General features: G+C 42.0%; 2 protein-coding genes across 5 annotated transcripts in view; one reads left to right on the top strand and one right to left on the bottom strand.

Moving 5' to 3' along the window:
- kdm6a (lysine (K)-specific demethylase 6A) overlaps positions 1-8,464 on the bottom strand; it is a 74,312-nt gene extending 65,848 nt beyond the window's left edge. For 2 of the 3 annotated variants that reach the window (XM_089002930.1, XM_089002932.1), the window contains exons 1-2: positions 7,980-8,463; positions 7,759-7,822 (exon numbers count right to left, since the gene is read on the bottom strand). In XM_089002930.1, coding sequence (XP_088859056.1) covers positions 7,759-7,822; positions 7,980-8,161 — 246 coding nt within the window. In that variant the 5' untranslated portion in view covers positions 8,162-8,463. Of the gene's footprint in view, positions 1-7,758; positions 7,823-7,979 lie in introns of all 3 variants that reach the window. The other variant, XM_089002931.1, reaches the window with a different exon arrangement.
- A 318-nt stretch (positions 8,465-8,782) lies between these two features.
- Positions 8,783-15,138, top strand: fundc1 (FUN14 domain containing 1). Of its 2 annotated transcripts, none has more exons than XM_089002940.1 (5): positions 8,783-9,255; positions 9,701-9,854; positions 10,674-10,749; positions 11,567-11,695; positions 14,184-15,138. In XM_089002940.1, exons 1-5 carry the CDS (start codon positions 9,237-9,239, stop codon positions 14,190-14,192), a joined length of 387 nt encoding a protein of 128 aa, XP_088859066.1. In that variant the 5' UTR covers positions 8,783-9,236; the 3' UTR covers positions 14,193-15,138. The 2 variants fall into 2 exon arrangements, with proteins under 2 accessions (XP_088859066.1, XP_088859064.1); XM_089002938.1 differs by having other exon boundaries at positions 8,798-9,255; positions 14,177-15,138.
- The last annotated feature ends 18 nt before the right edge of the window (positions 15,139-15,156 follow it).

Here is a 15,156-nt window from a genome sequence, read left to right as displayed (position 1 = left end):
TTTTAGCACGGAGACTTTCCACCTACCTGGAGAAGAACAAGTACGTCGATACATCTGTACAGAAGGCTGGCATCCCTGGGTTCTCTGGTTGCTTGGAGCACACTAGTATGATCTGGCACGAAATCCAAGCGGCAAAGAAAGACAAGAGAGATCTTCATGTCATCTTCCTCGACATGGCCAATGCCTTTGGCTCAGTTCCCCATAACCTTCTCTGGGAATCCTTCAAGTTCTTCCATGTTCCATTACCGCCTTGGTAAAAGCCTACTTCGAAGACCTGCAACTCTGCTTCACAACACCTGACTTCACAACATCATGGCAGCGTGTAGAAGTCGGCATCATGGCAGGTTGTACGATTTCACCCCTGGCATTCACAATGGCCATGGAGGTCATCATCAGGGCCTCAAGGTGGGTGGTGGGAGGTGAGCGAACAAGGAATGGGATCCACCTCCCACCTATCCGGGCATACATGAATGACATGACCACCTTGACCACTACCGCAGCTTGCACCAGGCGGCTACTTGGAAAACTGCAGGAAAACATCAAATGGGCCCGGATGAAAATAGAGTCGAGCAAGTCACGCAGCATCTCAATCGTCAAGGGACAGCTAAAAAATGTGAAGTTCTGCATTGGTGATGACCCAATACCAACGGTGTCTGAGGAACCGGTCAAAAGCCTGGGCAGGTGGTACAATGCAAGCCTCAGAGACAAAGATCAAGTGCAGCAACTAAAGCAGGACATCACCAATAGTCTGGAAAACATCAACAAGACTCAGCTGCCAGGAAAGCTCAAGCTCTGGCGTCTGCAGTTTGGACTTCTCCCTCGGGTAATGTGGCCACTCACAGTCTATGAGGTCCCACTCTCAACTGTGGAGAAGAAGGAGCGAGCCATCACTAGATATGTGAAACGCTGGCTTGGTGTTACACGCTGTCTGTCCAATATCGGCCTTTATGGCAAAGGGGTCCTTGAGCTTCCAAAAACAAGCCTCACCGAAGAGTACAAGTGCGCTAAAGTGAGACTCCAGATGACCCTCACAGACTCCAGAGACCGGAAGATCAGTCAAGCTGCACCCCCCCCCCCCCTATCAACGGGACGGAAATGGACGCCATCCATTGCAGTGCAGCAGGCCACAGCAGCCCTAAGGCACAGCGACATTGTGGGACACGTTCAGCTAGGAAGAGTGGGGTTTGGCCTTACAAACAAACCTTCTTGGCGTAAGGCTTCAACATCGGAAAGAAGGAAAATGGTGATAGCAGAGGTGCGCCGCCAAGAGGAAGCTGAAAGAACTACACAGGCTGTCTCTCTTGCCAAGCAGGGACAATGGATGAGGTGGGAAGGCCTGGAGAAGAGAAGGCTCAGCTGGAAGAATCTCTGGGAAATGGAGGCAAGCAACATCCGCTTCATCATCAGAGCTATCAATGATGTGCTCCCATCTCCAAAAAACCTCCACCTTTGGTATGGCGAAAATCCAACCTGTGACCTCTGTCGAACTCCAGGAACTCTCAAACACATCCTGACCGGTTGTAAGACCAGCCTCACACAAGGCCGCTACACCTGGAGGCACAACCAGGTCCTGAAGAGTTTGGCAGTTTTCCTTGAGAGCAAGAGGAATACCATCAACTCCTTGCCAATGAGAGCCACCACGTCCAGCACAGCACAATTGACTTTCATGCGAGAGGGACAGAAAATGCCCAACCATCCTACTGCCAAACCAGAAGTTGGACAGCTATCCGGGGCCCGCGATTGGGAGATTCGGGTTGACATTGGCCAGCAATTGGTTTTCCCAGCGGAGATTGCAGCCACCACCCTCAGACCAGACTTGGTGCTCTGGTCCCCTTCACTCAAGGTTGACTACATCGCAGAACTCAGTCCCGTGGGAAAACTCTGTTGAAGAGGCCTATGAGCGCAAGAAGCTGCGCTACACATAACTCGCAGTGGATGCGCAACAGCGGGGATGGAAAACAAGGTAGATCCAATTGAAGTTGGATGCAGAGGGTTTGTGGCTTCCTCCACCATCAGACTCCTAAAAGACCTTGGTATCCATGGACAGGCTCTGCGGCAGACAGTTAGGTCACTCTCTGAAGCAGCAGAAAGAAGCAGCCACTGGATCTGGATGAAGAGGAAGGACCCTTGTTGGGCTCATAGGTCAGCAACCTAAGACCCCCCCCCCCCCCCCCCCACCAGCTTCTGAACATCTGATTAGGCATGGGACACAAGCGCAGGCGTGATCAACCTGTCGCTGGCCACCATCGATGAGGGTGTCTCGTGATTAAAAGGCCGAAACACCCAATGATTCTTTGGCACACTACTGACGATGTGTCCCAAATTCACAACGTCCCATCCCTCAGGCACAGCTCCCACACCACTCTCAAGGCTAATTTCATGTGAGGACCATCCACTGGCACAAATGGACAGAATAACATCACGTCCAGTGTTTCATGATTCATATATATATATATATATATATATATATATATATATATATATATATATATATATATATATATATATACAGTAAAGTCTCGTTATATCGATATTCAAGGGAGTCCGAAAAAATATCGATATAACCGGGACTATCGATATATCCGATCCTGCGCCGAACTGCATTAAACAAAAGCAGCCAAAAGAGGGCAGCCAATCGCCATATAAGAAACGGAGCTGGCCATTAGCTCCCTTTTTTTTGGGTGAGAGATGTTCCCCCAATGTTGCCTCAAAATGGCACATATAATTCTTGATTGTAAACATGTATGCTTTAATCTTCAGAACTACAGTGTATTTGAAACATATTCATAACTGGATGTGTAACAAGAAAGCATATTATCCGAATCTGAAGCCATTGTTTGGATTCACAAGCAATGCAAGACGTCTTGGCGTGAAGTCATTTTTATTTGCATTTGAATAAAAAGTGACATCGGCTGTCCTTTAATACACAGTATGGAATGTTAATAATTTTCAAAATCATCGCGCTTCAGCAGACAAAACAAGAAACATTGTTGCAAAAAACGATTGCATTCATATACAGTACAGTGGGCATGTACATAACACAACAGGGAAACTGCAACGCTTACATCTTACTGTATTATGTATACAATTTAAAAAAGTCATCAATCTTCTTCTGCTTCCCATTTTTACCTTTTAACACAAACACTTCAATCTTGTCTGCTACACACGAGCTAGCGTCTGAAAATGAAAATGGCTCTGCTACACGGGTGCTGGGCACGTAACCAAGTCACCTGACCAAGTCGACCAATGCCGCGACACGTAACCAAGACACGTGACCAAGTTGACCAATGGCGCGACCGATGGCGTGTCACGTGACAAAGTCACACGGCCAAGTCGACCAATAGCGCGACCGATGGCGGCTCATGTGACCAAGTCGACCAATGGCGTGACCGATGGCGGCTCACGTAACAAGACACGTGACCAAGTTGACCAATGGCGCGACGGATATATCGATATAAACAACAAAAATGGCCGGCGGGGGATGAAAAGGAGCACCGTAATAACCGGATTATCGTAATAACCGGGTATCGTACTAAACGGTACTAATTATACATAAAAAGACTAGAAATGTGCAAGGGAAATGAAAATAGTATCGTAATAAGCGGTACTATCGATATAACCGATATCGATATAACGAGACTTTACTGTATATATATATATATATATATATATATATACATACATACAGTAAAGTCTCGTTATATCGATATCGGTTAACTCGATAGTACCGCTTATTACGATACTATTTCTATGAACGCAAGGAGAAAATTACATGCGCGCAGGGTCGGTTAGTCCGGTTATATCGATATTTTTTCAGACTCCCGAGAATATCGATATAACGAGACTTTACTGTATATACAGTAAAGTCTCGATATTCAAGGGAGTCCGAAAAAATATCGATATAACCGGGACTATCGATATATCCGACCCTGTTTGCATGTAATTTTCTCCGTGCGTGCATAGAAATAGTATCGATATAACCGGGACTATCGATATATCCGATATCGATATAACGAGACTTTACTGTATATATATATATATATAGAGAGAGAGAGAGAGAGAGAGAGAGAGAGAGAGAGAGAGAGAGAGAGAGAGAGAGAGAGAGAGAGAGAGAGAGAGAGAGAGAGAGAGAGAGAGAGAGAGAGAGAGAGAGAGAGAGAGAGAGAGAGAGAGAGAGAGAGAGAGTTTCGGTCGGTGGTAGTTTCTTCAATTTATTCATAGTAACGCACCACATTTGAACTGAGGCTGAACACGAGCCTGTGGTGTTTATTTTCCGGTCCCATAATAGTAAAATTATCTGCAAAAAGCTCCTCGGAGGCGATGGACGTGTGAATTCAGAGAGACGGGGTGTGGAAAGGAGCGCCGGCTGGAGCGCTGTTCGGTCGTGTGATTCCGCCGAAGATCACTCCGCCAGATCCGAAGGTCGTGTGCTTGGAGGACTGGCCGTGGTGGGTGTGTATTATGAAAATAGTGCTTATTATAAGGCTTAATTTTCCTGAATTGAAAAAGTTTGTATTATAAGGCGTTCGTAAGTTGAGGTCTCACTGTATATATATATATATATATATATATATATATATATATATATATATATATATATATATATATATATATATATATATATATATATATATATATATATATACACAGTGGTACCTCGGTTCTCGAACGCCTCACTGTTCGAACAAATCGGTGTTCGAACAAAATATTCGAGATATTCTTGCATTCGAACATCAATCGGTGATCGAACGCCAATACGACGCGCGAGTGTGTACGCGGGGGTGGGGAGCTGAGCGGCGCACGGGTGTATCGCTATCACCGACCATCAAAAAGGTAAATAAAACTTTATTTTACAGCACAGTCTATTTCTTTAATTACAGTCCTCATGTAATGTGCCTCTTTCCAAACAGCAATTCCCTCTGACCTTCGACCTCCAACACCATTCCATCAAGCCATCAATGACCATCATAAAGGTAAATAAAACGACTATTTTATAGCACAGTTCATTTCTTTAATTACAGTCCTTATGGAATGTGACTCTTTCCAAACAGCAATTCCCTTTGACCTCGGACCGCCAACGCCATTCCATCAAGCCATCAATTTATTGATTTAGGAAGGAGGTAAGACAAGCACTGGGTGGGCTCGAGGTCCTTCCAGATGACTGGCAAACTACAGCAAACATAATCAGAGACGCAGGTCGGAAAGGACTTGGTGTATCGAGTGGAAGAAAGGTAGATAAGGAGACTTGGTGGTAGAATGGGGAGGTGCAGGAGTGTATACAGAGAAAGAGGTTAGCAAAGAAGAAGTGGGACACTGAGAGGACGGATGAGAGTAGACAGCAGTACAAGGAGATGCAGCGCACGGTTAAAGTAAAGGTGACAAAGGCCAAACAAGAGGCCTATGATGACTTGTATGCTCGGCTGGACAGCAAGGAAGGTGAGATTGATCTTTACAGGCTGGCAAGACAGAGAGACAAAGATGGTAAGGACCTGCAGCAGGTTCGGGTGATTCAGGATCGAGATGGCAAGTATTAACAGGTGCCAGTAGTGTGATGGCAAGATGGAAAGAGTACTTTGAAGAATAGGTGAATGAGGAAAATGAGAAGGAACAAAGAGTAGAAGACGTGATTGTTGTGGACCAAGACGTAGCAAACATTAGCAAGGATGAAGTGAGGAGGGCGCTGAAGAGGATGAAGGGGGGGAAAGGCACTCGGGCCTGACGATTTACCAATCGAGGTATGGAAGTGTCTTGGAGAGGTGGCGGTGGTGTTCCTGACTGGGTTTTTTTAATATATATATATATATATATATATATATATATATATATATATATATATATATATATATATATATATATATATATATATATATATATATACACACACACACATATATATACACATACAGTAAAGTCTCGTTATATCGATATCAGAATCAGAATCAGAATCATCTTTATTGCCAAGTATGTAGAACACACAAGGAATTTGTTTCCGGTAGATTCAAGGGAGTCCGAAAAAATATCGATATAACCGGGACTATCGATATATCCGACCCTGTTTGCATGTAATTTTCTCCGTGCGTGCATAGAAATAGTATCGATATAACCGGGACTATCGATATATTCGATATCGATATAACGAGACTTTACTGTATATATACAGTAAATTTTTGTTATATCGATATTCTCGGAAAAAATATCGATATAACCGGACTATCGATATATCCGATCCTGCGGGCATATAATTTTCTCCTTGAGTTCATAGAAATAGTATCGTAATAAGCAGTACTATCGATATAACCGATATCGATATAACGAGACTTCACTGTATATATATATATATATATATATATATATATATATATATATATATATATATATACACACACACACACATACACACATACATACATACATACATACATACATACATACATACATACATACATACATACATACATACATACATACATACATACATACATACACACATACATGGACTTGGACAATGGATTTGTACGCACTTTCTGCCATTTTTGCTTGAGAAAACCCGTCAAATACACAACTACAAAATTAGAAAAACCACAAGGATCAACACAGACTCAAGACCTCGGGGTTAAATGGTATTGGGGGGAAATGGAACAGATTAAATGCCTTTCCATTCATTTCAATAGAAGCACAGACAATCGTGAGTGTAGAATGGTTTCAACACAACATCTTGGCTGACCCTCAAACATAACGCCCACAAACCACATGTTGAAATCACAATCGGGTAAATGCGCCCGGTATGCATTTACGTTGTGGTTTAGGGTACACATAACTGCACCACGCCGTCTAAAGTCGATGCCACGGGTTCGTGCGTTGATCTATGTTTTAGTGATACATTTAATATCGACATCTCGTCTTTTTATTCGCTAACCTGAGTACCCCTGCTAGCGAAGCTCGTTAATTTTGAACGTTCGCCAAGTATTATCATTCCATCACCTCCGTCTTGCTTCCTCACATACAACCTTTATTTTTTGTGATGCATTCAAATGTGCATTAGCTGTATTTTATTTTTTTGTTAATGTGGAATAACCTCGTGTGTGTGTGTGTTACAAAGGCAGAACGATGAGCTACACACCAGTAGCGGTACACGATAGCATTAGTTAGCTGGCGTACCAACAAACATAGGCTGATAACTGTCAACTTTCCGTGTAACTTTTGTTTGCTTTGTTAATTTTCAGTCACATTTACATTTGAATGCTTTTCGTCATTCTGGACCTGCACATTGCAGCAAGTCGCAAGCGTTGGTCGATTTATAATCTAAGAACATTTTTTTGGGCTGTGGGTTTACGTTTACCTAACAAGTGTGTTCCTCTATTCAAATATGTGTCGTGAAGTAAACATTATTTCGATTTGGATGTTATGCTGAATGGCATATCAATGTGGAGATTTATATTGCGTATCACTCGCTAGCTTGGAATTGTGACACGATTAAACGTCGCGTCAAAAAACGTACTCGGTCTTTTATAGTAATTGCGTTGTGTTATGATTGTGTAGGGATACACATAATGACGAATATATGCGTGGACTGATCAAAATAGTCATTTGAAACCCAAACTTAGACAAATTCACGACTACACGTCACTGCTAACAACATTAGCTGCGTTAGCAACGAGTGGCGTTGAGAGGTCGCAGCCACTCTAAGGGGATGTGCACAACTAAGGAGAGGAAATAATGAAAAAGAGGTGACCGTGGTGTTACACAGTGGTGGCATACCTTTAACAGTAAGGCCTTCGTTCTGGCGCCATCTTCTTGAAGCATATGAAATCCAAACAGTGAACTGCAAGTAGAGGACACACAACACAGGCGGTTCCGTATTACTTCAAGGGGGCATTCGTGTTGTGTTGTTACAAACTGCGCAAAACACATGCACAATGAACGAAACTGGTATTTTCCACAACAACAACAGCACATGTATACTCCAAATTAGTTCCAACCTGTCAATTGCGAGCAGGCTCTCTTTCTCTTGCGTCGTAATCGTCGGAAAGTCCTCCTCGGTTTCACTCGCTTTTGCCGACGCCATTTTCTCCTCGTCATTAGCGGCGGCGCTCAGACTCCGCACAGCAGCCGAAGAGGAGGCGACGGCGGCAGCCACGAGCGACATTCCGCACGATTTCATGGTGGGCAAGTTGAAACAGCAACTGGGTCTGAGCCCAGCTGTTGAGACGACACGAGCAAGAAGAGTTGCACACCTTATTCGTAGCAACTCGCACGGGGTGCAGCGTTTTTCTTTCCAAATCCTCAAGGAAACGAACCCTTCAAGTTAGCAGCCACCCGATTCATTTTAACAGTGTGGTTCCCGGCGCCGATGTGTGCATAGTGTGCATGCAACGTTGGCTTTTTTTACGACAGGGTGTAATTTGATAATATCGTAAACTTCCCCAACCATCGGCTCAAAGTTGTTGTAATTGTGTCACTCTGGCAAACGCACACCGCCGCCGACACGCCCTCAATGCACCTTGTCCAATCATATGTGAGGATGTGCAGTCACGTGACTGTCCGTGCTTGACGTTTGGCGAGCACGCGGGCGAACACGCGCTTTTTGGCAAGAAAACGTTCCTTCCCCCGATCCCTCAACCACCTGCGATTGGTTGCGCCCTCTTGAGTGTTATTACGTAATGTCATATTCCGGAGTGTAATTGGTCAAATTAGCTGTCATCAAAAAGGGAAGGGGAAATTGAGGTCCGATTTAGAAACCACTTTGTAGTTTTTGCGATTGGTGGACTGATAATGGTGACGTATTTAATTCCGCTCTTGCAATAGTCCAAAATATTAATCAGCATTTTGCGTTAAGGTTTTGTCTTCATACTATAGCTAAACGTTATCGTTAAATTTCATTTACATTACTTGGAGTGAATCACACAAACGTGTCACAAAACATCGCACAAGGACTACATAAACAACAAAGGACCTGGTTGTTTTGTGACGTAAGATCTGGCTTCTTCCCCGAAATTCGGACTTGTAAAAATTAAAAAAAATACATTTTTTTTGTGACATGGAAGTTATAAGTAACTTTTATATACTACCAATATAAATTCAGTAGTTATCAATTTGTGTTGTTCATCATTTACTAAGATTAATAACTCTGTTCAAAGTTAATATATTCGGCAAATAGGCAACATGCCTTCGCCCCCTTACTTTAAATGTCAAGTCGTCTAAGTGACCACGGACGTGAAGGCATCTGAGAATCCAAAATGGCGAAAAACAACAAGGGTAAGCAAGCCGTCAAGCTAATTTCCTCTCTTTTCGCACAAACGCATGAACATGAAACGTCTTTGGGTGAAAAGGTTTATAATTGTATGATTAGATTGGTCAACATATTTTACATCCTGTCAAAATACACACATTCTCTTTGATGATTAGGCATGTTGGCTAACTTCTTAGCCCTAACGTCGCAAAGGTGCTCACCAATTGTTTTGTCACCATAAATCCATTTTAAGTGAAGAATGTTGTCAAATATGCATGCGACTACAGTGAATCGCTGGAATTCGCATTCCAGGGGGAAAGTCACCACCATTGTCGTCAAATAACACCACATAGATTCAACTTCAAACAACCTTTAGGATTGTTGTCGCGCGAGCGTTACTCTGAGCCTGGTTCAATACAAAAGACTGTTCTGCGGTGCTGACTCGTAATTTAACGTTATTTATATTTGTAGATCTGGAAGACGAGATCTATGACAAGGTCGTCGATCTGACCGAGTACGCCAAACGTCAGCGATGGTGGAACCGCCTGTTTGGCAAGACGTCCGGACCTTTAGCAGAAAAATACTCCGTGGCCACACAGATCGCCATAGGAGGAGTGAGTGGATGGTAATCAATACATGTATTATTTATATTATTAATAGTAGTAGTAATAGTAGTATTCATTTATTCAATCGGCTTCCGAACTGCTTCTTCCTCACAAGGGGGAGGGGCGGGCGACCTGGAGCCAATTCCAGGTGTCTTCGGGCAGTAGGCATGATGACACCATCATTTCGGTTGCCAATAAATCAAATGTTATAATTTATTTTTGGTTATTATTTTTGTTACCATATTTGTCATGTCATGGAATGTTCATGTGGCTTTTTATGTCAGCCCAGATCGTTGAAATTTCCTTGCTGTACATAAGCAAATACATAAAGGGACTATCCAGCCAATAATTTTCTATACTACTTCTCAATTGGGTAGAAGAAGAAACGCTAACTTTGCTTACCTTGCAAACAGTTACTGTGAATTGTTTAGAGATGCATTTAAACTCAACACAACAGCTGTTTCTCTGTTGTGTCATGGTCACGTTCTAATAGGCTATTTTTTATTTCCGCCACACTGTCGGCAAGTCTTTTGGTTGACCACATATCCAAGTACAGACGTTCCGATTTTAAATACTGAATAAGTTTGTCATTCATGATAAATAACCCCATACATTTTAAAATCAAATGGGCTATGAAAAATCACTATTCCATGAGAGTTTTGAAAGGCGCTTATAAATGAAATGTATTTTTAGGAGGATGCCTCAGGATAATCTTTTCAGCATCTGAAAAAGAATGTTGCTTACTTTGATTGGAAAGCAATAATCGGGTTCAATTTCGTCCTGAATCTAAGCCTGTATGCACCCTGCTTACCCTTCTTAAATACTGTGTTTCATGTCAGGTGTGCAGGCTATCTCTTCCAGAAAGTTGGTAAAGTTGCTGCCACCGCTGTGGGAGGAGGACTTCTTTTGTTACAGGTATGCATTCATTTCCTGTTCTAATCGAGCCTTTCATGGGAATAATTTATGATGATCTGGTTCCAATGTCAGTATTGTTTTCCTTTTAAAATCAATCATTTAGAGATGTGAAAAATAGCTTTTGTGACTACTTCGTGTTTGTGACATTCTTATACAACCATGTATTTAAGATCATTTTATACCTACACTGTAAATTCATCACTCTGATGAACAGTTGTCACCACTAAACTCACAGAATATAATTACAATACAATATTGTTTAATCGTGTTCCACACTATTTGCAATGTGATAATACACCCGCAGCAAAAACGGCGTCATTGTTGGTCATGTTTAGTTAAAGAGTTACTGAATTACTGTACTTAACATTATACTTCCTCTACTTTAGAAAGTAAACCCAGAAATTCAATGGTTGAACTTTAAAATACTGTCTTAATATGTTTAATGAACACCTGGGTTTAATAATAGACAACCGAGTAGTTTAAATATCGATCATTGTGTCCTGTTTAATTGCTAACAACTGCACAGTGAAGTCATTGGATACTGTGCATTTATTTTCATGCGGATTTCTTGCACGCACTCTTTTTGTTGTGTATTATTGGCCGTGATTAAGCAGATGTTGAAAGACCTACAGTGCAGCTGCAGGCGTTTTGTATTTTGCGAGCTGTGTGACCAGCTGAACAATGAGTTGTGATGTCCACGGGATTATATTTCACCATTCAGGTGTCATTTTTTACGGATCAGCTCGTTCAATTTGGAGCTTCCTTGTCACACACCTGGACTGTTTATTCTGAATGTTCTCACTTGTCTCCCCTCTAGATAGCAAACAACAGTGGCTACATACAAGTAGATTGGAAGAGGGTCGAGAAAGATGTGAATAAAGCTAAGAAGCAGATCAAGAAGAACACGGACAAAGCAGGTCCAGAACTGAACACATTAGTTGAGAGGGTGAGTTTCTGAAACACACAGGCATGCTCACAAAAAGCGCACACACACACACACACACACACACACACACACACACACACACACACACACACACACACACACACACACACACACACACACACACACACACACACACACACACACACACACACACACACACACACACACACACACACACACACACACACACACACACACACACACACACTCACACCGAAAAAGTCACACATCATCACACACACATCATCTTTATGTCTATATGTTGTAATCACAATAATAATAATACAATTCATTTATAAGTGCCTTTCAAAACTCTCAAGGACACTTTACAGTCACAGGATATTTTCTTCTGTGGGTGAGCAGCTGCAGCCACACGAGCAAGTGTTCACTCAACCCGGAAATAATATCTTCTTTTCCTTTCGGCTTTTCCCTTCAAGGCGTCGCCACAGCAAATGAGTGTCCTCCAACTTTAGAGGTTTGATCCGCATGTTTGTTTTGGCCAAGCTTTTAAGTCGGATGCCCTTCCTGACACAACCCTGTGTATTTATCTGGGCTTGGGACCGGCACAAGAAGACATATGTATGTCCCTTTGTGGCTACAGAACAAGCAACTCACTCAGTCAAAGGCTCCCAAACACAAAATGGTAATCGGCACAGCAACATAAACTCATTTATCTAGTCCACTTGCCAAACTGAGGAAGCAATCTCACACCCAATCAAACTCATACTCATATTGAGGTTTATATGACGTAGTAGTGTTGTGATAAGATACTTTTTTTCCCCAACATGCCTCAAATGGATGTCAACATTTTCTATTGAGGGGAAAAAAATGTCTCCCTGTTGGGATCTCATTACTTAAGGAGTTAAACAAAGATTTAAATAAGGCCTCACTTGACTGAGCCCACCCGTCCCCCTCGGTTCTTTGACCAAAGCCGCACCTCCGCTGTCATGCATGAGCAAGATTTTTAAAAATGACCTTTTTTAAAGGCAAAGCGATTATGAAAGTGCATAATTATAATAAATAGACACAGAGAATATATTCCAGCTTGAACAAAATAACAGCGCTAGCAATATGAAGTTAGCCTTTTCACAGTGAACAAACCAGTGTTATCAACGTTTTATGTTTGGAGGTGTACACTGATGATATCCATCAAATCGACTTTGTGTATTGGTTTAAAATGTGGGTGTTGATGTGGGCAGCTCCCCACTTTTGGAGGGAACAGTAACTGCCATTATTTGATTAACTCATTCACTGCCAGACATGCGCAAAAATGTGTCAACTCCAGTGCCAAGGTTTTTGTCATTTTCACTCAAATTCTCGAACACAGAATATTGAGTTTTAGGACTACATAAACTTTCAATGCAGCGCAAGAAACCTTACTCTCTTCTTTCATCAGAAAAAAAAGAGTAAATTCCGAAGTTAGAAGGGAGTAATATAAGATGCAAATGGCTGTACAAAAGGCAAATGTTGCCCCCTCGTGAAAGGGAAAAAACGTTGCCAGAGGTCTGACCAGCACTTTACCAACACCCCCCCGCAAGAAAAACCAAAACCCAAACAAATTCGGGAATGGCACTCCACGTTATATTTTCAATTCCCGAATAAATTTGGGAATGCAGTGAATGAGTTAAAATTGATGTTGGTCAAGCTTAAAGGACAACCGACGTCACTTTTTTGTTTTTTAACTGACATCAGAAAAATGTTTGATAGCATCTAAAATACCCAAAACACGCAGTATGATATTTTTAGTCAAATGCAAAACACCAATAAAAATGACTTAAAGTTTCCAAAATCTGCAAAAAAATTGGCTGCGAATTGGGCATTTTCAGAAAGTCCTACCCCCAGTTCGTGACGTCACGCCAATACCTCTTGCATTGCTGGAGAATCCAAACAATGGCTTCAGATTCGGAGAATATGCTTTGTTACACATCCAGTTATGAATATGATTCAAATAGTTCTGAAGAGGAAAGCATACATGTTTGCAATCGATTAAATAATTTATTCCATGCCATTTTGAGGCAACATTGGGGCAACAATGGATCATCAGAAAAGAGGCACAAAATGGTGACCTCCAGTGGCCACCTCCGCTTCCACAGGCTGATAAATTCCTTATATGGACTCCCTCTTCTGGCGGATTTTGGGTGCAACACGGTTCTCAGACCAAACATGTACAGCAAAATACATTGACGTGATGGAAGGACGCTACAATGTCCTTTGATGACGTCTCGTACGGACTCGTCACCAACTCAAAAACAAGACTTCCTGAATATTCAGAGCGAGTCTTAAAATGTAAAATATAGCTATATGCGGTGGAATCTTATTAAAATACGCTCAGTAGAAGTCATTTGAAGCCATCTTACAAATTATGGACACAACTTGTCCGGAGACATCGGTTGTCTTTAAGAAACGTGCTTGATCATCTATGGTTCCTTTTTAGTGGTGCTTTGGGCTTTACTAAAATGTTATGACAACTGTCACTCTCAGTCCACAGAATTTGTGAAGAAAAACATTGTGGTCACGAGTGGCTTCGTCGGAGGCTTCCTGCTTGGACTGGCATCCTAGGCTCAGACTGATGACTGAACACTGCCAAATTGTTTTGACTCGTCGGGAAAAGGGATAAGCTGTTGCATGATGGATGATCAATCATCTGCCTGTAGCTCGCTGTCTTTATTGTATCGGCCGAACCCCTTTTCACCTCTATATGTAAAGATACGCAACCTCTCCTTAAGGAAGCTCTATCATTTTGGGTGAATACACTCAGTTCATGTGCCAGTTCTAATGTTTGCACATCTATTGCACCGAGGTGTACTTCTTCATGTGAGACAATATAAAAAAAAAAATCTGTGGGGCCTCACATTGGACACTCCTGTCATACAAATTTAAAAAAAATGATCAAGCCGATTACCATGTTACAACTTTTTATTTATTTCCCACCAACAGAAGGTTCTCATTGTGGAAATGCATTGTGTCAATAAAAAGTTACCGTAGTTTCCGGTCTATAAGGTGCACCGGAGTAGAAGGCACACCACCAATGAATGGTGTATTTTCAATCTTTTTCCATCTATAAGGTGCACTTTCAAAAAGGTTTTCCAAATATATGGCACACTATATTATAAAGTGCGACAGTAGAGGTTGGGTTTACGCACTACCTCTACAGGGGGAAATAGAGTTGGTAGCTGATGACAGGAGTTGCGAGACCCGTTGTGGCATAATATTACTTCACCTATAAGGCACACCTACGTATAAGGTGCATCTTTTGAATAAAATCAAGGTTTTTGGGTGTGCCATACACACCGGAAAATAGGGATTTTCATGCTGATTGGTGAAGAATTATTTTGCCCTGTAGTTTTGTTTGCATACTTTTTAGATGAGCAATAAGTGAATCCTAAAGGTATCACAGACTTCACATTATAATGTCTGAACAAATAAAAGTACATTTGAACAAAGGTTGAATTGTTTGGTGT

This window comes from Hippocampus bargibanti, linkage group LG08 (assembly GCF_051943395.1).
Source record: "Hippocampus bargibanti isolate YZ-2025 linkage group LG08, ASM5194339v1, whole genome shotgun sequence".
Lineage (NCBI taxonomy): Eukaryota > Metazoa > Chordata > Actinopteri > Syngnathiformes > Syngnathidae > Hippocampus > Hippocampus bargibanti.
The sequence above is the reverse complement of the archived record's forward strand: the minus strand, read 5'-3'. Positions and strand labels throughout refer to the sequence as shown.

Excerpts from the sequence above, each read along its gene's own strand:
- fundc1 (XM_089002938.1), top strand. Across the intron at positions 9,855-10,673 it reads ATAGGAGGAGTGAGTGGATG|GTGTGCAGGCTATCTCTTCC; the intron begins GTAATCAATACA and ends GTTTCATGTCAG. Across the intron at positions 11,696-14,176 it reads TGAACACATTAGTTGAGAGG|TCCACAGAATTTGTGAAGAA; the intron begins GTGAGTTTCTGA and ends TGTCACTCTCAG.